A 23,015-nucleotide genomic window follows, 5' to 3' on the forward strand; every position below is an offset into this window, starting at 1 on the left:
TGGTCAGAGACCCAGAGCACCCTCAGACGGGGGTGGGGGGATGCCACCCTTCTACTGGGGACCAGGGGCGGCGGGGAGGGCCTGTGAAGCACGGCCTGTGGATGGGAGGCCCCATCCTGCTCCCTCCTGGGGGTGCAGGCTCAGACAGGTAGCTGGGGGCCCAGAATGCCAGGGGGGTGGTTTCTGGATGAGGGGTGGAGACCTGGAAGGAGGCCGTGGGACCCCACGCTACTCCCTGTTGGCCTGACACATAAGGAGTGGCAGGGAGGCTGTGGCAGATGGCAGGGGAGCCCAGGGCTGCTGGGCAGGTGTCATGTCGTCTTGGGGCCCAGCTCCCCCCGCCCCGTCTCCGGGAAGACGGAAGGCTCAGAGGACGAGGGGTCCTCTCTGAGCCACAGCTGCTTCTGAAAGCTCCCGCGCCCCATACCCGCTCTTGTCTCTGCCCCAGGCCTCCTGGGTCCCGAGCGCCCTCTGCGGCTCACAGGCCAGGAAGGCACGGCCCTCCTCAGACTTCTGTCTGTGTGACTGTGAGCAGAGCGGGCCCCTGCCCATTGCCACGTCCCCTGACCTCCGTCTCAGGCGACCTCAGGCGTCCGGCTCACGCGCCCAGGGCCCTCAGGAGCCCGTGGTCCCTCGGGAAGGGCCCGTGTCCCGTCGCCAGGCTGAAGGGGGCCCCCCAGTTTCCTCCAGACACCTCGGAAGCGCTCGCACAGGCCCTGCCTCGGTGCCCAGACACGTCAGCGTCTCTGTGGACTCATGGGATCAGTGGGCCCACAGCCGCTTCTGAAGAGACGCCGGAACAGCCGGGCACACACGGAACCCCAGGCGGGGCGTCTCCCACCGGGCCGCTTAGAGGGCTGGACACACACAACACGTGGTCCTGGCTCAGGGGCCAGCGACAGCCGGACACGGCCCGGACAGAGGGGAGGGAGCTGGGAGGGTGCCAGCCCACCCGAGCAGACTCACCCGTCCTGGCGCTGTCTCTCGTGTGCCCCAAACCCGGGCCTGTCACAGCCCGAGGCTGGGTCTGGTGGGCCAGCCCGCGGGGAGGCCCGGCTATAGGTCTCTGCGGGGAATCCTGAGCAAGGAAAGCTGCCGCCGTGAGGACCATCACCTCAGTGAAGAGAAGCGAAAAGCCAACTGTCCCAGGCCCAAGGGCCTGAACGGACTCTGGCCTGTCTGCAGGAAGTCAAATCCGTAGCCCTGAAGGGCCATGCAGGCTCGCCCAGCCTGGGAGGAAGGCCGCCCGGTGGGCCAGGGAAAGGTCACGCTGGCTTCACAGCAAACAATGAGCAGGAGGCCTGCCACGGGGGGCGCCTCCCTGGAGGCTGAGCCCTGTGCTGCCCCGTCTCACAACGGCGCATACGCCGTTCCTGCGGGAGTGCTTTAAGTAGAGCTGAAGACGAGGGGAAGGCAGAGTGAACAGAAGACGTGGTACCCCCAGCCGCTGTCCACTGGCTGCCTGGGAAGCGCTCACGCTCCACAAGGATGGAGGCCAGACCTGCACCTGCCCGTGGCCGTGTGGTGGGGGCTCAGGACGAGCCCCACGAGGGCCTGGAGCGGGCCGGGCACTCTGGGCAGGAGCTGGGGAGGGGAGGCCGGGGGTGCCCACCTGTTCTGGGGGTCAGGAGGGCTGTGGAGACGGGGAGCTGGCCTGCAGGTGCTGGAGCGCCTCCGATGTGCTGCCAACATGCGGAGCCATCACAGGGGTCCCTGGAGACCTGCACGCAGCCCCTTCTCATCCTCAGGCGAGTGGGAGAGAGGGGCCAGGGGGTGGGCAGCGGCCCAGAAGAGTCTGAGTGACAGCTGCCAGTGTGTTGTGGGGGGGGCACTGCCATAAGCAGAGTCATGGGGTGGGGGCGGGGCGGTTGGGCGGTCATCTGCTCCGGGCACAGCCGGGGAGATGCATCAACCAGCTGGGCCGGGGGTGTGCGTGGCCTGTTCTGTCCATCCTTGGCCCCTGACCAGGGGGGCAGGATGTCACAGGTCACGGCGGAGCTAGAGGTGGCCCCTCAGCGACCAGAGAGGGGACCCCCAAGTCCGTGGCAGAGGGACGGTGGACCGCGAGGCCCAACCCTGCTCACAGAAGAGTCGGGGCCGGGAGAGAAATCGGGCTTTCCCTGGGCTTCCGCTGAGGTCGGTGAGTCCCACGCGCCTGGGCCCCTGAGATGAGGGGGACTCCGAGGCCGACCCAGGAAGGCTGGGAAGGGGTCTGGGGAGCCCCGACTGTGCCCGGGGTCTGGGACCCGGGGAACAGATGCCGTGCCTGCAGTCCTGAGCCTCTGTGGCCGGGGATGATAGGCAGCTCTGTAGGTGCGACTGGCCTCCCAGCGTGGGGCCCTGGGCAGCAGTGGGGCCTCCTCTGGCTCCTGCCCCGCTACGGAGAGGAGGAGGCGGGGGGGGGGCCCTGGGGCTCAGCGCGGTGGGCGCTCCGCACCCCACTCCGTGTCGCGCACACACCACCAGCACGCCTCGTGGAGGGTGGGAGGCCTCTGCCGCAGGCCTGGCTAACAGCAACTTGGGCTGGAGAGCCTCCTGCTGTCCGGGGTGTTGGGTGGACATCCCTCCATCCCTGCAGCAAAGGGAGAAGTTACCTGGCGTCGACCGGGCACCTGAGCTGATGGGGGGATGGTGTCTGAGCTGGCCAGCAGGGGGGGACCTGCAGCCGGAGGGCAGCGGGATGGCAGAGGGGCCCAGACAAACCGGGCAGATGGTCGAGTCCCGGCAGAGGGTGGTGGATGCAGAGGTTGGGCGTGAGCCCCTCCCCGGCCCGGGGCCCTGCACGTACGGATGAGGTCCCCGCCGCCGACCTGCAGCAGGGCGCTGCTCCTCCGCTCCAAGTCCTGCAGTACCGAGTGCTCGAAGGCCAGGGCAGCCACGCGGCTGAAAAACGCCTTCACATTCTCCCCTGCGGGCACGGAACATTCATGACCCCTGCCTGCAGGCGCCCTGTCAGGGGCTGGGGGGAGTCGGCGGGGCAGGAGGCAGGACGCTCCCCTCCCTGTGCAGGGGACAGGCTCCCGGCCCGGCCATGAGCCCTGGCCGCTCCTGACAACTTCTGAGCCTCGGTTTCCAGGCATCTAGTCTTTCAGTCGGGCTCTCCAGGTGGCGCTAGTGGTAAAGAACCTGCCTGCCAGTGCAGAGACGTGAGTCACGGGTGCAGTCCCTGGATCAGGAAGATCCCCTGGAGGAGGGCACGGCAACATACTCCAGTATTCTTGTCTGGAGAATCCCATGGACAGAGGAGCCTGGCGGGCTGCAGTCCGTGGGGTCGCAAAGAGTCAGACATGCCTGAAGTGACTTAGCATGCAGGTGCTGGGCTGTGCAGAGATTACAAGTGGGCCTGCTTTCTTTTCACCTTTTTGCATCTATCCAGTGGGCAGCAACGAGGATTAGAGGCCCTGGCCCCCACGCGGAGCCTTTTGTGCCTCCTCCTCCAGGAGGACAAGGCCACCACCCATCGGGGCAGCAGGCCAGGTGAAGCCCTCGACACACACACTGCATTTGTGCAGTTAACAACCTATACAACCACACAAGGCGGTCCTGCTTGGTCCATAAGGAGCTCTCTGGGAATGGGCTGTTACTCCAGTAAGAGGGTGGGTTCTCACAGACTTGGGGGTGCCCTCAGGAAGGGGCAGAGGGAACTGGGCACGGCCACCACTTTGTGCTGGGCCGGAGGAGGTCCCGGGCAGACGTCCACAGTGGCCCCTCTCCTGGGATAAGGACTCGAGGTACAATTGCCGAGTCCCCACAGCCTTGGGGCGTGCGGTGCGCCAGGCACCGTGAGTGGCTTCATTGCATCCTAACAACCTGTTTGCAAAGTCTGTTCTGTGCTTCTGTGCATTTGCTCATTTTTCCTCAGTGAATCCTGTGTCTTTTATCATAAAAAGCGTGTTTTGCAATAAAAATACAAGACTGACGGCATCGCCCCACTTCCCGGGTGAGGATGCTGAGGCTCAGAGATGTTGGGGGCTGCGGTAAGGGGTGCCCGTGGGTGCGGTCAGCTCGGGAGCCAGGGAACCAGTGAGGCCGGGGCAGACCGGGAGGGGTGTGGGTGAGAGCTGGCGAGGCGTGCCCGCTGTTTCAGGGCCTTCTCTGAAGACGGCTGGGGAAGGGAGGGACCCTTCAGTGGGCCCTTCCAGTGGGCACTCAGCCGCGATTGGTTGAGACAGTGTGTGCTATGCAGTCGGGCGGGGCCTCCCGCTCGCGTTGGGTAGGGGGCGGGACGACGCTGCGGCTCCAGGTGAGGCTGCCCCTGCCTCCCAGAGATGCTGGCCAGGACCCCGCAGGGACCTGCCCCCACGGGCAGGAGTAGGAGTCTCGCTGGAGAACACGGATGTGCCACTTCTCCCATCCATGGGCCGGGCCCCCCGCCCCCAATCGCCACACCTAGGCGGCAGCCCCACACCCACTCACCGGTCTTGGCCGACACGGACCAGTACTCAGCCTGCATCTCGTTGGCCAGGCGCACGGCCTCCGCCTCCGCCTGCTCGCACGCGGCCCCTGACTGGGGGGAGTGGCCATGCTGACCCAGCACGCTTGTCCCCCCGGCCCCCTGAGGGGACGCTGCCTGGAGGTGATCCCGGGCAGGTCTGAGCTCCAGCGTCCCCCCCCCCACCGACTGGACGGGGATCAGGGACCCAAGAGCTCCTGCCTAGGCCCTGGGGATCACCCTCTGCTCCGCGTCCCCCATGGCTGCCCGGCCCGCCCCCCACGGCTGCCCGGCCCGCCGGGCTCCGCTCACCAGCAGGTCCTTCTTGGTCCCCACGAGGAACAGGAAACAGGAACCCGGCTCATTCTCCCTCAGCGCGTCCTCCAGCCACTGCCTGCAAGGCGGGCAATAGGCTGGGATGGGCCCACCCCACCCCGAGGACGAGGGAGCCCGGGGCCCCGCAGGGCCAGGGGTGCCTGGAGGGGATGTGGACCGTGCTGCCCGAGGGCATCTCCAGTGGGTGGGGACGCAGGAGCATCAGGGAGTCAGGGAGCCCCGCAGCATCCCACACCCTGGGTCCGTCCCACGCTGCCACCAACAGGAATGACCAGCCTGGCTCCCCTCACAGGGCTGCAGACATGGCTATGAACACTGCAAATCAAAGTCAGGGGCCGGGGGCTCTGGCCCATCAGCCAATGACCCCTGGCTCTCGCCCAGATCTCTGCCCGAGACAGCAGGTGCCCAGTTGTGTCCCCACGCCTGGGGCCAGGAGTGGTGAGGACGCCAGGCCCTTCCCCCCCAAACTGGTCAGGTTTTCAAGCTGAGCCCTGAAGTCAACGTGGGCTGCTCTGCGCTGGCCAAGGGGCTGCGTATCTTGAGTGATAGAATGGCAGCCAGACCGTCACTGGCCCGTGGGCAGCTGGTGCTGACCGGCCAGCCTGGTCTCCTGCACACACCGTTGGGCTCCAGCTCGCAGCCCAGGTTTGGGGAGATGTTTAGGCGGCCTCCCGGCCCAGGGATCCCACAGGGGCCGCCGAGCCTGGACTTGCCTGCTGTGCTCCAGGGTCTGCACATCGGTGAGGTCGAAGGCCGTGATGATCACTGGGTGCACGGGGGAAGCCGGGAGCCGATGAGCGACGGGGAGGCAAAGAGAGTGTGACAAGGGGGCTCCCTCCCTCCCACACAGCTGTCCCGGGGGGCCCCTCAGGCATGCAGCCCTGGACCCGTGACATGGGGACACAGCCCCCCACCCATCTGATCAGCACCCAGCAGCCCAGCCGCAGTGGGGTCCAGGGAGGCAAGGTGAGCCCCCTGCCTCAAAGTTTCTCTTCCTCTGATGGCTGTGGGGCATACGGGGGAGGCCTGGACTGCTGAGAGGGTGGACCTGGTGGGGACCGACCATGGCCACCTCGGGCTCTCAGGGTGGCTGAGGGGATTAAGCTGGGGCAGCGGTAGGAGAGCTCTTAGGCCGACTTCCCATGCTGGCAGTGGGGGCTGAGCGGCTGATGAGCAACTAGCAGCTTCAGAGACCCGTTGCGGAGAGGCAGGCTTGGGGCTGGGGGGCGGGAGGACCTGGCAGTGCAGCTCACAGTCCCTCGACTCCTCCGTCACTGCCCTGCCTGCTCCCACATGCCCTGGGTGGCCACACACAGAGATCGTTCCAGAAAGGCAGGACGCGAGCCGCCCCCTGCCCCGCCCTGCCTGGGGGCCGGGCGTGAAGGAGCACACCAGTGATGGTGGTAACCAAGGCCAGGCGCTGCCTGCTGGGCTTATTCCCCAGGGGGCAGGGGGCGCACACCAGCCCCCCACCCCGAGAAGTGGCCGCAGTGGCCGTGGCAGAGCTGTTATCCCAACCCACGGTTTCCTGGTTTTGCCCTCCTCCGGCTTTAGTGAAAATGCGACGCCTGCAACCCCGGGCCCCCACCTCCCACGGGAACCCCTCTCCCTCGTCTTCCTGGTCTCGGTAGGGGGCTATGCTGCCACCGCCTCGCCCGGGAGGCCTGCCCAGTGCTGGGGTGCCCTCAGCATGGAGGCAGTGGGCAAGGAGCCCCGCTGGTCTCCACGGTGTGAGGGGGGGTGGCGGGCACCCCCTCTCCTCCCCTCCGGCCAAGCCCCGGCCCCTGCTCTTGAGCCGACCCGCTCTTCTCTGTGGGGTCTCTGCCCAAACACTCCCCACCCTGAGCATCTTTCTGAGCTGAAACTGGGGCTGAGACCTTTGGTGGTGGAGCATGCGCCACCCAGGGCCCCCTAGAGCGTGTGGTGGGTGAGGCCCGCCCAGGCCCAGCTGGAGGGCCAGGACTGGCCCCCCTGTGCTTCCTCGGTGGCTCTCAGAGGACCCGGCTTTTCACGGTGAGCCCGGCGGGGAATTCACGTGGTTGAGGCCCCGCTGGTGGCATCAGCCGGCCACTCACCCTGGGCACCCCGGTAGTAGGCAGATGCGATGCACTTGAACTTCTCCTGCCCTGCTGTGTCCCAGCTGTGCCGCGGCCGAAAGAGACCGGGAGACGAAGAGGCGGCAGGTTTAGTTACGCTCGTGGGGCCTCAGCCAGCAGGTCCGTGGGACCCCCAGGTTGGAGGCCCAGAGCCCTTCCCAGTGGCATGGGCTCGGAAGTGCCTGCTGCCAGCCCCCACCTGCTCTTGATCCCTTCCTAGGGTGTGCCCCGTGGGGCAGGGAGAAGACAGACAGACGGAGAGAGGCAGGGGGAGGAGAGCAAGGGCAGGGGTGGGGGGATGTCCAGCCCCAGGAAGGCCTGGGGGCCACGTGACCTCTGCTAGAGCCTTGCACGTAGGGACCAATTTTGGCCCCGTTTTCCAGGCGTGAACAGCGGCTCAGAGGCCTGAAGTGACTTGCTGGAAGCCATGCCCAGGTCTGCTGTGTGGGATCACAGAGGGACACAAGGCGCATGGGGTAGGGGGTGTGGGTGTGCCTGGGGCCTGGGTCTGCAGAAGCAGGGAGCCCAGCCTCACACAGCAGGCCGAGGCCTCCTGCTCCCTTGCTGGAGACTTCCCCAGGGTCTCCAAGAAGCCCACCCATGACCGTTGGGAAACACGCAGGCGGCCACCAGCGACTTACATCTGGAGGCTGAAGGGAGTCCCAGCGACCTCAAAGCGCTCGATCTCGAAGTCCACCCCAATGGTGGCCTTGTAGTCATGGTCAAAAACATTCTTGCAGAACCTGTGGGACCCGGGACGCTGTCAGAGGCCACGTGTGGGGGCTGCAGGCCACAGGAAGTCTGCCCACGTGGGGAGACCAGGCAGCGGTGGCCACGGAGACGGGCCACAGGCGGATGGAGCTGCCAGCGAGAGCTCCGTAGGCAGAGGCTGCCGCAGCCAGAGGCCCAGGTGGGGGTCAGGACAGGAAGAGGCCCCGTGCCCACCAGCAGGGGGGGCCGTGGGGACCGCCTAACCATCGCCAGGCTCCCGGGAGGCCACGCTCTCTGCACTCCCCGATTTCCTGCACCCCCTCCCAGCGGCCACACAGTCTCTGCTGTGACCTGGGACTGGTCCTCCCAGGCAGGCCTGACAGCGGTGCTGGGAGGGGGTGGCCGGCCGCGCACCTGTGGATGAGGCTGGTCTTGCCCACGTAGAGATCGCCAACCACCACTGCCTTGGAGAGTCTGAGCCTGAAAGGGGCGGCGCGGTCTCGCAGGTGTGGTCATGAGGGCATCCTCACGCACACAGGCCCCCTTCCGCTGCGTCCCCACGCATGACGGGGACAGGCCACCCGTGAGACACTCTGCGGTGAGTGACCCCCTGGCGGGCCCAGGGGAAGGGCAGAGGGCCTGCCTTTGTTCTGGGGCCTCCGTGCCCCTGACCCCACGTCCCTGTTGTGAGAATCAGAAATGCGCACCACGGGAGGCTGAGTCTGGGGCTGAGGGCAGGCATGGTGGCGACTCAGAGGCGGCCCCAGGGCCCCGACACTAAAGCTGAAGCCCGAGGGAGCAGCCATGCTCAGACCTCAGGCACCGGCCTCCCCAAGGGCAGAGATGCTCCTGCGGCAGGTGAGGCGGGATGACTGGCAAAATGGTCCCCGGGCCAGATGGGGTGGCACCCGCGCGGTCTGCTGTCCGAGGGCGCGTCTGCCTCCACACACTCAGGCGTGCACTGGGCTCTCCCCACCCTCCCCCACAGAGACAGCGCTCACCCTACGGTCCCCGTGTTCCCGCGCTGGCAGGCGGCGCTGACCTGCCCGTGGAAGTGCTCCCGGAGCTGCAGGCAGGCGGCGGGCGTGTACCACTGCAGACAGACAGACGGACAAGTGGGCACGTCCCTCTGCAGAGCTCCCGGGCAGGAGCTGGTGGCTTACTTCCCAGGGTCCCCTCCCTCCCCTTCCAAGTCTCCGTCATGGTCAGGTCCCTACTTGGAGGGACCTCACAGGCTCCAAGGCTCTGACGTGCCAGGGAGCCCAGGAGGGGACCCAGAAAGCTGGGTCTTGTTGGGGGAGGGGAGCTGTGCCCTTGCTGTGGGTGTGTCACACCTCTGTCCCCTCCGGTGAGAGGAGGGGTGGGCTGTAAGGGCCCTTTTAGCACCAAGACCCTCCTACACTTTCTACTAGGAATCTCTGATGCTGTTTTCGTTTTAAAAAATATGCAGATTCATGCATGGAAAATGTCCTGGAAAGCACTTGCGTCGTCCACATTTTTCGGAAGGCAGGACCGAATAGTGGCCTGAGAGCACGGGCCCTCAGGTGCTGTGTGACCCCGGGCAGTTGCCTCACGTCTCTGAACTTAAGTTTCTGCATCTGGAAACCCTTTGAGACTTGGGGGCGTCAATGAGATCGTGTTTGTAAAGCCGCCAGCGCAGAGCCGGCCTGGCACATGCATTCTGGGTGCTCAGCAAAGACGCCCTGACACTCGGGGAATGAACGTTTGTTCTATAGGCTGAAAAAAAAAAAACATATTAAACAAACGGGAAGTGAAACAAAGTGTAAGTCGTTCAGTCGTCTCCGACCCTTTGCGACCCCATGGACTGGAGTCCCCCAGGCTCCTCTGTCCGTGGAATTTTCCAGGCGAGAATAGCCATTCCCTTCTTCCAGGAGATCTTCCCGATCCAGGGATCGAAGCCGGATGTCCCGCATTGCAGGCAGATGGTTTACCCGCTGAGATTCAAGGGAAGCCCAAACAAACGGAACATGACCGTCAGGTTTTGCGGTCAGATTGGCCGAGGCTAAGTGTGGGGCGTGGCCGGGGCATGGGCGGAGCCTCGCTGCAGACGGCGGCTGTGCTTTGCGGTCCGATTGGCCGAGGCTGAGTGGGGCGTGGCCGGGGCATGGGCGGGGCCTCGCTGCGTTGCGCAGCTGCGCGCTGCTGGGTCCCCGGCCGCCGCGGCTCTCTGCCCTGGCCCGCCTGCCCTCTCGGCCCCGTGTGAGTGCACCAGGGCAGCGGGGAGAGTGAAGGAGCTTTGCAGAGGGCGGAGGTGGGGGCACTCCCACAGCGCCTCTTGGTCTGCGGGCTGCAGGAGCAAAGGGGCAGCTCAGGCAAGCGCTCGGCCCGGGGCCACGGCCACGCGGAGGTGGGTGGGCCCTCTTCCCGGGAAGGCTGGCTGCTCTTCTGTCCGCTTCTCTCCCTGTCGGCATCAAGTCGCGGGGGGAGCGCGGGGAGGGATGACCAGGACAGGTCAGGAGGGGGGCCCACCGCTAGTCCAGAAGCAGTAAGGAATCTGGCCGTGCAGAGCGGCAGGAAGAAAGGCAGCCAAAACCCGACACGGGAAATGCAGTTCAACTGGTGCCGGCAATAAGCGAACGGAAGGACAAGCCCGGTGCCGGCCAGAAAGAGGAAAGTGGCAGAAATGTTGGGGACAGAAAGAAGAGGGGAAAGAGCGAATAAGAACGATGCGGTGGACCCCAGACTCTCCCTAGGAGAACAACTTTTGCAAATGTGCTTTTTTTGTTGTCCTGAGTAAAAGCTAGGAGTTTCTTCTTTTCAAGAAAATGTACAGCTTAAAAATCACTTTCAGGTGTTTGTTTTAAACAGTGGTAAAACTTTCTGATAGGCAATATTCTATATCACGTTGATATATAGTAGGTTAATGCATAATATGGGCTTCCTAAATGGCTCAGTGCTAAAAAATACACCTGCCAAGGCAGGAGATGCGGGTTTGATCCCTGGGTCGGAAAGATCCCCTGGAATAGGAAATGGCAACCCACTCCAGTATTCGTGCCTGGAAAATTACATGGATGGAGGAGGCTGGCAGGCTACAGTCCACGGGGCCACATAAAATTAGACGTGACTGAGCGACTGAGCACGCACCCGCACCCCTTGGGATGCAGGTTAGAGAAGTGTGCTAAAGAAGGCTGGTGGGCCCCGCACACAGGGAGACCGGACATGTGGGATGCAGGAAGGACCGGCCCGCCTGACCGCAAACTGCTCAGGCCTGAAGTGCTGTGGCCCCCGGGGTGCAGGATAAACCTGGCCACAAGCAGATGGCAGAGAATCTCACCTTCTGTGGGAGCAGGGGGGTCCCAGGCTGCCTCCCAGGGCGGGAGACAGTCAGAGCTTGGAGTCAGCCATGGTCGGGTCAAGGCTGGGCTCCCCCACGCGCACCTGTGTGACCTCAGGCAGGCACCCGCCCCCCCCCCGAGCCTTGCTGTCACGCTCTGTCACTGAGGTCCTTCATCCCATGAGACCTGTGCCAGTCACCCCTCCCTTCCTTCAGCTCTTCAACCCCTTCAGTCCCGGCCACCACTGACAAGAGAAGCAGCTGCTGGGCCTCTGATGAGATGGAAAGTCTTTCAGGGGCCATCCACCAGTCAGAGGCACCGAGGCTTTCTCTGTGAGAGCTGGAGACAGAACTCAGGAGGGAGGAGGCAGGAGACGGGGAGATACACGGAGCAGGATCTCAGGCATGCTTCCAGACACTCTGCGTGCAGAAGCAAACGCGCATGCAGAAGTGCTTCTTGTCTTCTGCACCTTGTCTCACATCTGGGGCTCCAGCACCTACTTTGGCCCTCATCATCACGCATCAGCCCGAGAGGTGCTTGTTTCTCCTGCGCCTGTGTCAGGAAGCAGCATTTGCTGTCTTAAGTGGCCCCCTCACGAGGACATCGTGTTGTGTCTGACCTTCTGTGTTACAAATTGCTGAAGAACCTGGCCCTGAGCAGCGGGGAACAGAGGGTAGGTGGAGCCTCTGCAGGACTGGGAGACCCTGGTCCTCCCACCCTCTTCAGGTTGTATGGATTTGTGTCCCCTGCTGTTGGCAAGCCACTCCAGTACTCTTGCCTAGAAAACCCCACGGATGGAGGAGCCTGGTAGGCTGCAGTCCGTGGGGTCGCTAAGGGTCGGACACGACTGAGCGACTTCACTTCCACTTTTCACTTTCACACATTGGAGAAGGAAATGGCAACCCACTCCAATGTTCTTGCTGGGAGAATCCCAGGGACGGGGGAGCCTGGTGGGCTTCCATCTATGGGGTCACACAGAGTCGAACACGACTGAAGTGACTTAGCAGCAGCAGCAGCAGCTGTGAATAAGACAGCTGTGAACTTTCAGTTGGGACAGAAAGCAGAAGGGTAAGTGGTGAGAACCTTTGATTTGGTCTTGGGAAACTGGAGGCACTGTTTGATAATGTAATAATAATCATAATTTTAAAATGTTGATTGATTTTTGACTGGGTTGGGTCTTAGTTGCAGGCAGGATCATTGTGGCTCCACTGGGCTTAGTTGTCCCAAGGCATATGGAATCTTAGTTCCTGGGCCAGGGATCAAACCCGTGTCCCCTGTATTGGAAGATGGATTCTTAACTACTGGACCACCAGGGAAGCCCTGATAATGTAATAATTATAATGAGAAAAGCAGCAAGCACAGCCTGGGCGAGGGAGCTCCCGTTTACCGTGAGCCAGGCATCCAACGTGAGCAGAGCTATCCTTGTGGACCAACAGCTCTGAGGTTGAGTAACTTGCCCAGGGTCACACAGCTCAGTGACACGCAGGGCTCACACCACTATCTGACTGCAGAGTCCGTGCCCTTAACCTCCATGTCACACTGCCTTCTAGTGTCACCTTTCACCTGCCAGCCCACCTTGGGCAAGTCAATACCAAGCTTCTCAAGAAGTCTGCTGAATCCCTAGGGTCTATCAGCGAGGGACTGACCTCCCCGAGTCACCTGCCTTGTTTCTGGTGGTGAGCCAGGTGGGGAGCTGGGTGCGGGCCTGCTGTCCCTGGAGCAGTGCACACATCAAGGGCTGGCCTAAGGCCTCCCTACCTTAGGGAAGCTGGTGATGATGCGGTCCCGGCTCACAGAGGGCCCCAAAGGTGTCAGGGAGGACCTCATCCTTCCAGGAGTCCTGTGCCCCCAAAGGGAAAAAGAGGGTTAGGGAGTCCCTGGGGATTCCCCAGAGTTGATGCTGAACATGGCTGTAGCTTTGAAAACAGTCCAAGCCTCCTTCTCTGTCAGGAATGTCAGGGACTGTCTCCCCAGTCGGCAGGCAGTGTGTGCAGGGGGCGGGGGTACAGGCCTGCGGCCGACCTGGGAGAGCTGGAGACCTGGGTCTCCTGCCAGGTCCTGGAAGGAGCGGCCCCTCCCTGAGCTCAGCGCTGGGCTCTGAGTGACTGCGGCAGAGCAGGGACCCAGAGTCCTGGCAGAGGAAGTCGAGCAGGGAGGGGGTCCCCGCTCCTGGCCTCTAAGGGATGAAGGCTGTGGGTGCGCCGAGCCCTTAGGGTTCAGCCCTCAACCCTTTCCCAGAAGCACCGCCCCCCGCCCCCCGGCGCTGGGTCCCTCCGGCCGATATCCACAGGCCCGGGTCTCCTCCTCCCGGTCAGCACCCTCCCCGCTGAGTGGCCCCGATCGAGGCCTGTAGTCCTCCGCATCGTCTTCCCTCTCCAGACCAGCACTTGGGGGCCGGGGTGGGCGGTCAGGAAATGAGGAGGCCCGGGGGCCCTGGCCGCGTTCAGATCGTGCGGTGGGAGGGCATCACGCGGGCTGGCGAGGGTGACACCCAAGGGGAGTCGGACTGACCTGCGGCCGCTGACAGATCCTGGCGCTGCCGGGTCCGGGAGGGTCGGGAGGCCGCGATCACCATGGCAACGAGCACCCCGCGGGACCCGCCTGCTTCCGACGAATCCTGGACGCTGGGGGCGGGGCTCACAGCCAGAAGAGTCCCGCCAGCGCCCTGCGCCGCGCTCACCATAGCAACCAGAGCCTCGCGGGAGACTCCGGGACGCGGACCTGAGCGGCGATCACCATGGCAACGAGGGCGGGGGAAGCTGATGGGCGTGGCCAGGGCGGCCAGGGGTGGGGCCTGGGCGGGGCTGACCGTGGAGACACTTGCGCACCTGACGTCACCGTGGTAGGGGAGGGGATTAAGTGTTTATTTTCATAGTACGTCAAATATAAATCTTTTCTGGTTATCTAAATATTTCGTGTTTTGCTTTATATCTGGTGTGAGATCCCTTGACTCCTTCCCGTCACATCCCATGTCTGATCTATCAGTAAATCCTGCAGGTTCTACCCTGAAAAATTGACGAGCATCTTCTCTCTCCGTCTCACTTTCACTGAGCTCGCGATGGTCCCAACCATCATCGTCTTCTCTCCCCTTAACTGGCCTCCCCGCCTTCCATCCTTGCTCCTACCCTCTTCCCAGCTCAGCAGTCCCCAGGGACCCCTCGTTAAGACGCAGATCAGATTATGTCAGTCCTCGGTCGCAAACCCTCCAGTGCATCCTCATCGTCCTCAGAATAATAAAGTCTTTCCAGTAGCCCAAGAGGCCCCTCGTGATTTGCCCCATTTCTTCTGGTAGCTCGCCCCCTACTGCTTCCCGCCTCCCCACCCCCACCCCCCACAGGCTCCATCGGCCTCCTTGCTGTTCAACACGCCATGCACGGGGAATGCTTGCTCTGCCTGTCTCCTAGGCCTGGAACGCCCTGTCCCCAGACAGCCACGTTGCTCAGATGTCACCTCTAGATGAGACATCCTATTTTCAAAAGCGACATCCTTCCAGCCCCTTCTTCTGCTCTATTTCTCCCAGGCACTTCCTATTTGCTAACAGATTATATAACTTCCTGTTCGTGCGGGCTGTCTCCCTCCACTGAGCGCAGTGAGAGCAGGGGTTCAGCCCCTCAGTTGACAGCATCGGCAAAACGCCTGCACATAAGCTGCATGGAGTGAGTGTTACACGAGTGAAGGAGTATTGCCCTTAAAAAGGAAGGTGGTGAATGCTGTTTGAAGTATGCTGCCATTACATTAAAAGGCAAGTAAATTGTATTTACTTGTATCAGTGTAGTGTATCGCTGGAAAGACTCCAGTGGGTCGTACAGATGAGGACAATCCGTTGGCTGGGGACCAAGGAGGGAAGGAGACATACTCTCATACTTTTGGGATTTTACTCTATGTGCATATATCATCTATTTGGTAAATAACTCAAATAAAAAGAAATATTTGGAACTCAGAGAATACAATAACAGCCTCCATCTGGGCCCTTGGGGGTCAGCCGCCTGTCCCAGATACCTCCTCCTTGCTGTGATCATGGCTAAGACGGACTCTCCCTGAAGCATTGCAGCCTATTGCCCTGCAGTGACAAGGGAGGGAGGGACACGCCTCCCATTTCCTGACCTTCCTCTGCACAGCTCTGAATCTAATGATGCCAGAATATCATAGGCTGGCTTCTAGAGCTCATTCTACAAAATTAATTTCCATAATTGATGGCTGTGTAAAGGCTGACCTGAGTCACGGAGCTTCTGTGAGCTAGTTTCTGCTTGCAGAGAGAGGCAGCGGGGCTCGATGGCCTCCAGAGGCGTTTGTGAGATGCTAATCACAGAAATGAGAAGGTAGCTTCGGAGAGAAGGACAAGGAAGAGGATGAGGGCACTGATGATGTTCTCATGGTGAATTCACAGGCACTTATTATATTTTTTGTCTCATAAGTGAACATATATGCTACATAGAATGTTATGTGTATGTTTTCAAAGATAAGAAAAACGAGATTGAAAAACAGAAATGGAAGGACGATTTTTACAAAAAGACTCAAAAAGACCCAGCCCTGAGAGATGTGGAGTTCCCAGCTTTGAGAACCTACTTGATTCACCTCCCTGATTTCACAGGGAAACGAAGGCTCACATGTTCCAAGGATTTGCCTAGAGAGTCTGAACTAGACCTGAAACCCAGATCTCCCAACTCCCAGCCCAGAGCTCTCCACACCACCTTTATAAAAGAGCTCGGATGCTCTGCGTTAGAGAGACCTTCACGACTTGGTCCTCTGAAAGACAGCAGTAGGGGTGGATCTCCGTGGCACAATACGGGGTCCACGGCACAGAGATCCAGGCCAATTGCCTTCGTTTCAGAGCTAAATGTGCTGGAGGCTGATGCCTGGTGCCTTTATTAGTGGGCTTCACTGGTAAGGGCCTGGGCCTTGGGGTGAACTTCCCTGCGTTGCTTAGCTTCCTCCTGTGTCTCCGTTTACCCCACTGTAAGATGGACTGTATACTTCAAGGGGTTTTTGTGAGGACCACATGAGATGGGGGAAGTGCTCTGATTATGAAATGACTCAAACCCACGAACCATGCACTTCTACACTTCCTGAAACCTCCTGCTATACTCCTGGAAGTGGTGGGGCTGGGGGTGGGGTGGGGGTCGTGCTGTACGAGCAGGGGGATGGAACCAGGCCCAATGTGGGCTCCAGCCTCAGGGAAGTCTGCTGGGGGAAACAGAGAAATAAGCAGAAAATCAGAAGAGGGAAGCGCACACTGGGGTAACTGACCTCTAGGATCACTTGCTGATTTGGAGTTGGGGAGATGCTGGGCTTCCTGGAGGAAGAGTACGCCAAGCTGTGTCCTGAAGGACCAAGAGGTGGCTAGTGTCACAAGCAGCCCAGCTGCAGGAAAGGGTTAGCGTTTGTGGGCGTAAGAATCCAGCGTGGGTGGAGGCGGCCATCACCCAGAGCCTCCAGTGGCAGGCTAGGAGTCTGGACTCTGTCCTGAGACCAGCGCGGAGCCCTGGGAGGGCGTGGTGGAGGTGATGGCTCAGCCTGCCTTGCTTTCAAGAATAACTGCTCCTGCCAGCAGTGCTTTGAGCCCACTGCAGGGTCCGACCTGCGTCCTTACGAGCCAGTAAGCCAGCCGAGGAAGGAGCTGGGGCTAAGGCTAAGCAGTCCCGGGATCAGGCCTTTGTGATTTGGGGAAAGCTGCAGAACCTCTCTGAGATGCTTCTCCCTAAAATAAGAGAATGCATCACCTCCCAGGCTTACGCTGAGAATTAAAGGCGTGCCAAGTGCCCAGTACAGAGAAAGGCGCACGGAGTCACTTGCCTTCCCTTCTGCACTACGAACAAAGCTGAGCACGCCTTTGTTCCGCCACAGTAACCCCGGAAAATAGCACCAACCCCACTTTACAGCCGGCCCTGGCCTGGGGCTGTTCGCGCCTGCGCGGTGGGCACCCGGTGTGCGGAAAGCTGCCCCGCGGACGCCGCCCAGGATCGCCTGGCAACCGAGTTGCCTGGCAACGGGCGAGTGCTACAGAAACTCAGGCGCTGAGGCAGGTGAGCCGGCGGCCGCAGACTGGGGGCCCCGGGGACAGGGGCTCCGCCAGACTCACCCAGGCCCGATCAACAGGGCCCGTGCCCCTTAGAGGGCGGCAGGCGCCCAGCGTTTCCCGCCCGGGGAGCCCCGATCCCGAATGGCCGGGTCCCACCTCCTCGCCTCCTTCCCTAATGACCTGCTGCCCGGATTCGCGAGTCCAGTTCGCCACCTCTCTTAGTGGAGTGGATTCGCACAGGGCTGGGGCTTGTCACTGCCAACAAAACGCAGGCACAACCACCATCCGCATTATAATAACGCAGCCAATGTATCTAGCGCCCTGGTGAGCTACGCTCCATCCTCGGCGAATACGCCAGCTCTGGGGAGGGGGCTGTTGAGATGGGGGGTGCTATCGTCTCCCTTTCGAGTTGCTTGTTAAGGGCCATCCATTGGCTTGGGTCTGGAGCCCATTTTTAATTACTCAGCCACACTGTGTGTGTGTAATAAAAAATAAGTCACACTTTAATTGATTCCTCCTCTGTGGATGTGCTGGAGGCATCCGACTGTGGATCCCTGATGGGTGAATGTCCCAGACCTGGATTAGAACACTGGCTCCTGGCCTAGCTCATGACCTCCAAGGCTCCTTGTCCTGAAACCTCAATTTCCTCCTGGGTCATAGAAGTCCCCGCCTCCTCCTGGGGTAGCTGAGTTGCACATTAGGTGTTGCTGGCACAAGATAAGCTCCAAATGGAGCTGTTCTGCCAGTGTTTGCTTGCTTGGCTTAGTTTGTCTTTTTCTTTTTTTAAATTCATTTTCACTGGAGTATACTCAATTTACAACGCTGGGTTCACCTCTGTTGTACAGCAAAGTGAATCGGTTATGCATGTTTCCACTCTTTTTAGGTTCTTCTCTCATATAGGTCATTACAGAGTACTGGGTAAACTTCCCGGTGCTACACAGCACGTCCTTCTTAGTTATCCATTTCATATGTGGTGGTGCACGTATGTCAGTCCCATGCCCCGATTTACCCACTGCCCGCCCCAGCCGCCCAGCTTGCTGTTTCCATGCCTTTGTCCCGAGGCCCAGTCGGTATAGTTACCGGGAGAACGCTGAATTTCCGGGCTGCCACTCACCTTCGCTGTGACCTTGAACAAATTCCTTCCCTGCTCCTAGTCTCAGTTTGCTCATCTGTAAAATGGGAGTAAAAAACGCCAGATCACAGTAGCGATGATGCCGCCATCTGGGCTCTTTTAACCAGCAGTCTCCTTGGAACTTCGCTCTGAACGCTCAAGTCGCCCCAAGCAGGCGCAGGACAATGGCAGGCGCCAAGATCTCCACGTGCCTGCCCCCCAACGCCAACCCCACTCAGGCTGCCATTGCCTATGGCTGCCGTGCGCTGCCCAAGCTGAACGAGGAGCTGCAGTCAGACGACCTGCTGACGAGGCAGAAAGCCCTCACGGCTCTGTGTGACCTCATGCACGACCCCGAGCACGTCTACACAGCCATTAGCATCGGTGAGCATGTCGCAGCCCAAGGGACCGCAGCTGGGGTCTGGATGGACAGACGCAGAGCAGCTAGAGGCGGGGTAGGGGGGAGCTGACCTGGCCCCTTCACAGCAGCCCTCCCAACCAGTCAGTCGGTCCTCAGCTGGGACTGAGGACTCTTGCCAGGACTCAGCCCAGTGGCCACACATTCTCCAAAGAGGCCTGTTTATCTGTCTCGTTTGCAAGATTGTCACAGAAGCTAGGCACTATCCCTTCTGAAGCCACACGGAGGTGGGGACCTCCGTCCGTTTTCTCCCATATTCCTAATTACCCACATATGGGGGCTTCCGTGGCGGCTCAGTGGGAAAGAATCCTCCTGCCAATGCAGGAGATATGGGTCTGATCCCTGGAGAAGGAAAGAGCAACCCACTCCGTGTTCTTGCCTGGGAAATCCCACGGACAGAGGAGCCTGGTGGGCTACAGTCCACGGGGTCGCAAAGAGCTGGACCCCACTTAGTGACGAGACAACAATTACCCATATCAGAGCTGAGCTGACATGAGTGGCCTGGTCGCACCTACTCCAGATCAGGTCCACAGTGAGTGATCTGCCGCTTCTCCCACTGGCCTTACTTATCAGAAGGGCTAGTTTAATCCCAGAGGCGGCAGCAGGGGTCCTGACCTGGCCTCAGAGGCTGGGCGGAGCTTCGGTAATAAAAGCTGCGATTTAATGAGCCCGACTCCCGGCCAGGACCACGATGAGCGCGTGCATGCCCGTTTATCTCAGAGCCTCCTCAACCCAACAGAGAAGAAACGGACTCTCAGCGAAAAGGACTGTGAGGCCGGGGGGGCCCCACAAAAAGGCAGGATTTCCAGGTGCTCAACCTGGCGTGCCATGGTGTAACCCTTTCAAGGGTACACGACAGCTGGTGACAAGGTTGGAATTTGACTTCAGGTCTCTGCAAATAAAAGGGGTTTTTGGAACCCTGGGGAGGACCAGGAGGGGTGCCACAAGTGAGGGGCATGCGCAGAAACCGGGGGCGGGTGGAGACAGGGCCCCTGGGGTGAGCCTCTCCTGCACCAGGAGGCCCAACAGTGACTCTGAAGCCCTCGGTCGCCCACATGGCGTCCCCGCGCCCGCACACAGCAGGGCCCCGGTGCGCTTGACCCCGACACCGGCGCACCCGTCGACTTCCGGGTCAGCCGGTTTCTGGTCCCTTTCCCGCAGGCTGCCTGGAGAGCCTGAAAGCCTTGCTGAAGGACACCAACGACCTGGTACGCATCAAGACCACCGAGGTGCTGTGCGTCATGGCCACCCACAACGTGGGCAGGTGAGCCTCGCGCCCCGGGTCCCTGCCCACGCCCAGCCTGCCGCCCGCCTGGATCCACAGGAGGGCAGCAGATGACTGCGGGGGGCCCGGCCTCAGGCCGCCGGGGGAGTTACAGTTTACTGAGCTGACTCAGTAAACCTCCTGTGTGCCGACCCCGGGCCACGCCTCACACCGAGATCTCTCTTAGGCCCGACCGCAGCCTGGAAACCCTCACCAGACTTGATCGGGCCCAGCAGGTAGGCAGTCAATCAAATGGAATGGTTAAAAAGCCAGAAGCAGGGAAAAAGCCAGGAAAGTGGGACTTCTCTGGTTGCCCAGCGTTTCAGCCTTCACCTCCCAAAGCAGTGGGCGCGGGTTTGGTCCCTGTTTGGGCAGCTAAGATCGCACATGCCTGGTGTCCAAAAATCTGAGACACAAAGCGCAAGTCATATTGTAACAAATCCACCAAGATTCTAAAACGGTCCACATGAGAAACAAGAGCCAGGAGAGAAATTCTGTCTGGGCTTCTGCCGCCGCGTGGCCTGTGTGGCCTCAGCGCCCGGCAGCAGCAGAGGTGTGTGCGCTCCATCGTGTCCGACGCTTCACGACCCGTGGGCAGCAGCCCGCAGACTCCTCTGCCTATGGGGGTTCTCCAGCCAAGGCTCCTGGAGAGGGGTGCCATGCCCTCCTCCAGGGGAACCTCCCCATCTTCCCCACCCAGGGATCGAACCCGAGCCTCCAATGACTCCTGCATTGCAGGTGCGTTCTTTGCCCCTGAGCCGCCGGGGAAGCCATTCAATGGGCTTACCTGATAGTTTATGAACGTATGTCATTGTAATGACAAGCACAGCAGGCTTACGTGGGTTTGGAGGGATGGGCCTGCCCTGGACAGTGTGTGTCTGGCAGGTGGGGAGAGGCTTGGCCAGCCCAGCCCGCTACTCAGGGAGGTCGGCCTCTGGCTTCTGTCGCCAGAGTCCTCCAGCACCACTCAGGCGCATCCGGGTCCAGGGCCACCGCAGCCTCTGCCTTCTCCCCGGAGGCCGCAGGGATGCAGTCTGTCCCAGTCCGTCTGGGCTCAGGCTCCAGGGGGATGGGGGCGGGTACGGACCCCCTGCCTGTAGGTTCCTATTGGGTCCTCTCCGGGCACAGCCTTCAGTTCAGTTCAGGTCAGTCGCTCAGTCGTGTCCGACTCTTTGTGACCCCATGAACCGCAGCATGCCAGGCCTCCCTGTCCACCACCGACTCCCGGACTCCACCCAAACTCATGCCCATCGAGCGGGTGATGCCCTCCAACCATCTCATCCTCTGTTGTCTCCTTCTCCTCCTGCCCTCAATCTTTCCCAGAATCAGGGCCTTTTCTAGTGAGTTAGCTCTTCACATCAGGTGGCCAAAGTACTGGAGTTTCAGCTTCAACATCAGTCCTTCCAATGAACACCCAGGACTGATCTCCTTTAGGATGGACTGGTTGGACCTCCTTGCAGTCCAAGGAACTCTGAAGAGTCTTCTCCAGCACCACAGTTCAAAAGCATCAATTCTTCGGCGATCAGCTTTCTTTAGGGTCCAATTCTCACATCCATACATGACCACTGGAAAAACCATAGCCTTGACTAGATGGACCTTTGTTGGCAAAGTAATGTCTCTGCTTCTTAATATGCTGTCTAGGTTGGTCATAGCTTTCCTTCCAAGGAGCAAGCGTCTCTTAATTTCATGCCTTGGTCACGTCTAAATCTGACTTCTCTTCCCCAGAGAGGGCTTTTTGGAGCACAGTGTCATCCGAGCCCTGTCCTTCCTGCTGAATGACCCCCAGTCAGCCTGCCGGGAGAACCTCTACACGGCTTTCAAGCACCTAGCCCAGGTGCCTGCAGGTAGGCTTGCCATGGGAGCGCGGGCGGCCCGGGGGCCCTTCTCCCCGACAGGCACCTGCTGTGCCGATCACAGTTTAGAGCACATTATGCTTTTATTGAGATACAACATACCTGTTAAATGGGACTTCCCCGGTGGCCCAGACGGTAAAGCATCTGCTTACAATGTGGGAGACCCGGGTTTGATCCCTGGGTTGGGAAGATCCCCTGGAGAAGGAAATGGCACCCACTCCAGTACTCTTGCCTGGAAAATCCCATGGACGGAGGAGCCTGGTGGGCTACAGTCTGTGGGGTCGCACAGAGTCGACTTCACTGTCACTGTCCACCTCCGTGCCTGTTAGAAAGGCCCACGTCGTACGTGAACACTTGATGAACTTGTACCAAGTGAACCTGCCACCCTCTGGGCACCGCTGCTACCCTGATCAAGAAACGTGCCAAGGGTCTACCCCGGGAAGCCACCGCCCCCACCCAAAGGTCGACAGTTCACTGTGTCTCTAGTTTATAAGGCCGTGGGTTGATCTGTGCTTCTTTAAACTGTGCATGGGGCTTCCCTGGTGGCTCGGACAGGAAAGAATCTGCCTGCAATGCAGGAGATCCAGGCTCGATCCCTGGAGGAGGGAACGGCCGCCCACGCCAGTCCTCTGGCCTGGAGTGGACACACAGTCTGCAGCGTTCTGTCTCTGCCTTCTCTGCCTCTGTTGTGGGGTCGTGTATTACTGGTTTTTGCCAATTTGCGGTGCCGTGTGGTACGCACACCATACGAGGAGACCGCAGTTTATTTATCCCTTCTGTTGCCCACGTGGGTTCTCGTTGAGAATGTGTGAATTGTTTCTGGCGTGTGGCCACCGAGGATACAGCGGCCGCTAACAGTCTTACCTGTCTTTCAATGGACACACGTATGCGTTCCCTTTGGGACCCGCCTTGCCGAGAACTGCTGAGGGCAACTGCACGTCCAGCTTTAGAAGGTCCTAGGAGAGATTTCCTAAAGGAGTCTCGACCGCATGCGCTCCCGCCGGTCGTGTGAGGGAGCCCAGGCGTCCATGTCGTGCCCACACGGGATCTGTCAACTGTGCTGGGGGTTGCGTGGCTGTGTCTCACTTGTACCTCCCTGGTGACGAGAGCCCTGTAAACACCCTCTTCTGAGAAGCACCAGCGCGCGTTTTTAAGGGTGGAAGATCCCACCCCCCAGGTCACCATCCCTCCGCTGACCACTTCTGCCAATCCGATGAGAGTCCCGGGTCACCACCACGCGCTGAATGACCAGAGGGTGGGGATTCGTGTCAGATGACACTCATCCTCTTGCGTGACGCAGCAAGCATTTGTAAATGGGGGGCTCGTTCCGAGAGGCAGGAGACCAGGCCTTGAAGGGAGGGCCTGCCTGCAGCCTGATCCAGGCCTTAGGACGTCAGGCACCAGGAGTCGGACGGGCCAGGTCCGTCTGCTGTCCCCTGGAGCCCCGCGCACCCCGGGACAGGCTGTCTCCTCGTCGGG

At 60.7% G+C, this 23,015-nt stretch overlaps 2 protein-coding genes across 5 annotated transcripts in view; one reads left to right on the top strand and one right to left on the bottom strand.

Moving 5' to 3' along the window:
• Positions 1 to 2,233: 2,233 nt before the first annotated feature.
• On the bottom strand, positions 2,234 to 13,515 carry RAB36 (RAB36, member RAS oncogene family). 4 transcript variants are annotated; one of them, XM_055404915.2, is made up of 11 exons: positions 13,383 to 13,515; positions 12,630 to 12,711; positions 8,577 to 8,668; positions 7,990 to 8,055; positions 7,506 to 7,607; positions 6,844 to 6,908; positions 5,478 to 5,533; positions 4,745 to 4,822; positions 4,417 to 4,507; positions 2,811 to 2,908; positions 2,234 to 2,572 (listed from the first exon to the last, which is right to left on the bottom strand). In XM_055404915.2, the coding sequence occupies exons 2-11, from the start codon at positions 12,696 to 12,698 to the stop codon at positions 2,378 to 2,380; spliced, it is 912 nt and encodes a 303-aa protein (XP_055260890.2). In that variant the 5' UTR covers positions 12,699 to 12,711; positions 13,383 to 13,515; the 3' UTR covers positions 2,234 to 2,377. The 4 variants fall into 4 exon arrangements, with proteins under 4 accessions (XP_055260890.2, XP_055260892.1, XP_088684506.1 ...); XM_055404917.2 differs by having other exon boundaries at positions 2,375 to 2,572; positions 2,789 to 2,908; XM_088828380.1 differs by lacking the exons at positions 2,234 to 2,572; positions 2,811 to 2,908 and adding an exon at positions 2,925 to 3,184 and having other exon boundaries at positions 13,383 to 13,511.
• Positions 13,516 to 14,439: 924 nt separating this feature from the next.
• RSPH14 (radial spoke head 14 homolog) overlaps positions 14,440 to 23,015 on the top strand; it is a 50,158-nt gene continuing 41,582 nt past the window's right edge. Inside the window, exons 1-4 of the mRNA XM_088828381.1 lie at positions 14,440 to 14,613; positions 18,130 to 18,385; positions 19,581 to 19,683; positions 21,409 to 21,527. Coding sequence (XP_088684507.1) covers positions 18,187 to 18,385; positions 19,581 to 19,683; positions 21,409 to 21,527 — 421 coding nt within the window. The 5' untranslated portion in view covers positions 14,440 to 14,613; positions 18,130 to 18,186. The remainder of the gene's footprint in view (positions 14,614 to 18,129; positions 18,386 to 19,580; positions 19,684 to 21,408; positions 21,528 to 23,015) is intronic.

Source organism: Moschus berezovskii, chromosome 19, assembly GCF_049115385.1.
Source record: "Moschus berezovskii isolate FMDL1 chromosome 19, NW_MosBer_1.0, whole genome shotgun sequence".
Classification (NCBI taxonomy): Eukaryota; Metazoa; Chordata; class Mammalia; order Artiodactyla; family Moschidae; genus Moschus; species Moschus berezovskii.

Coding starts and splice junctions, on each gene's coding strand:
- RAB36 (XM_055404915.2), bottom strand. CDS start 12,698: ATGAGGTCCTCCCTGACACCTTTGGGGCCCTCTGTGAGCCGGGACCGC. Junction 2,909..4,416: donor GTCCGTGTCGGCCAAGACCG/GTGAGTGGGTGT, acceptor CCGTGCCCGCAG/GGGAGAATGTGAAGGCGTTT. Junction 2,573..2,810: donor GGAGCAGCGCCCTGCTGCAG/GTCGGCGGCGGG, acceptor CCTTTGCTGCAG/GGATGGAGGGATGTCCACCC.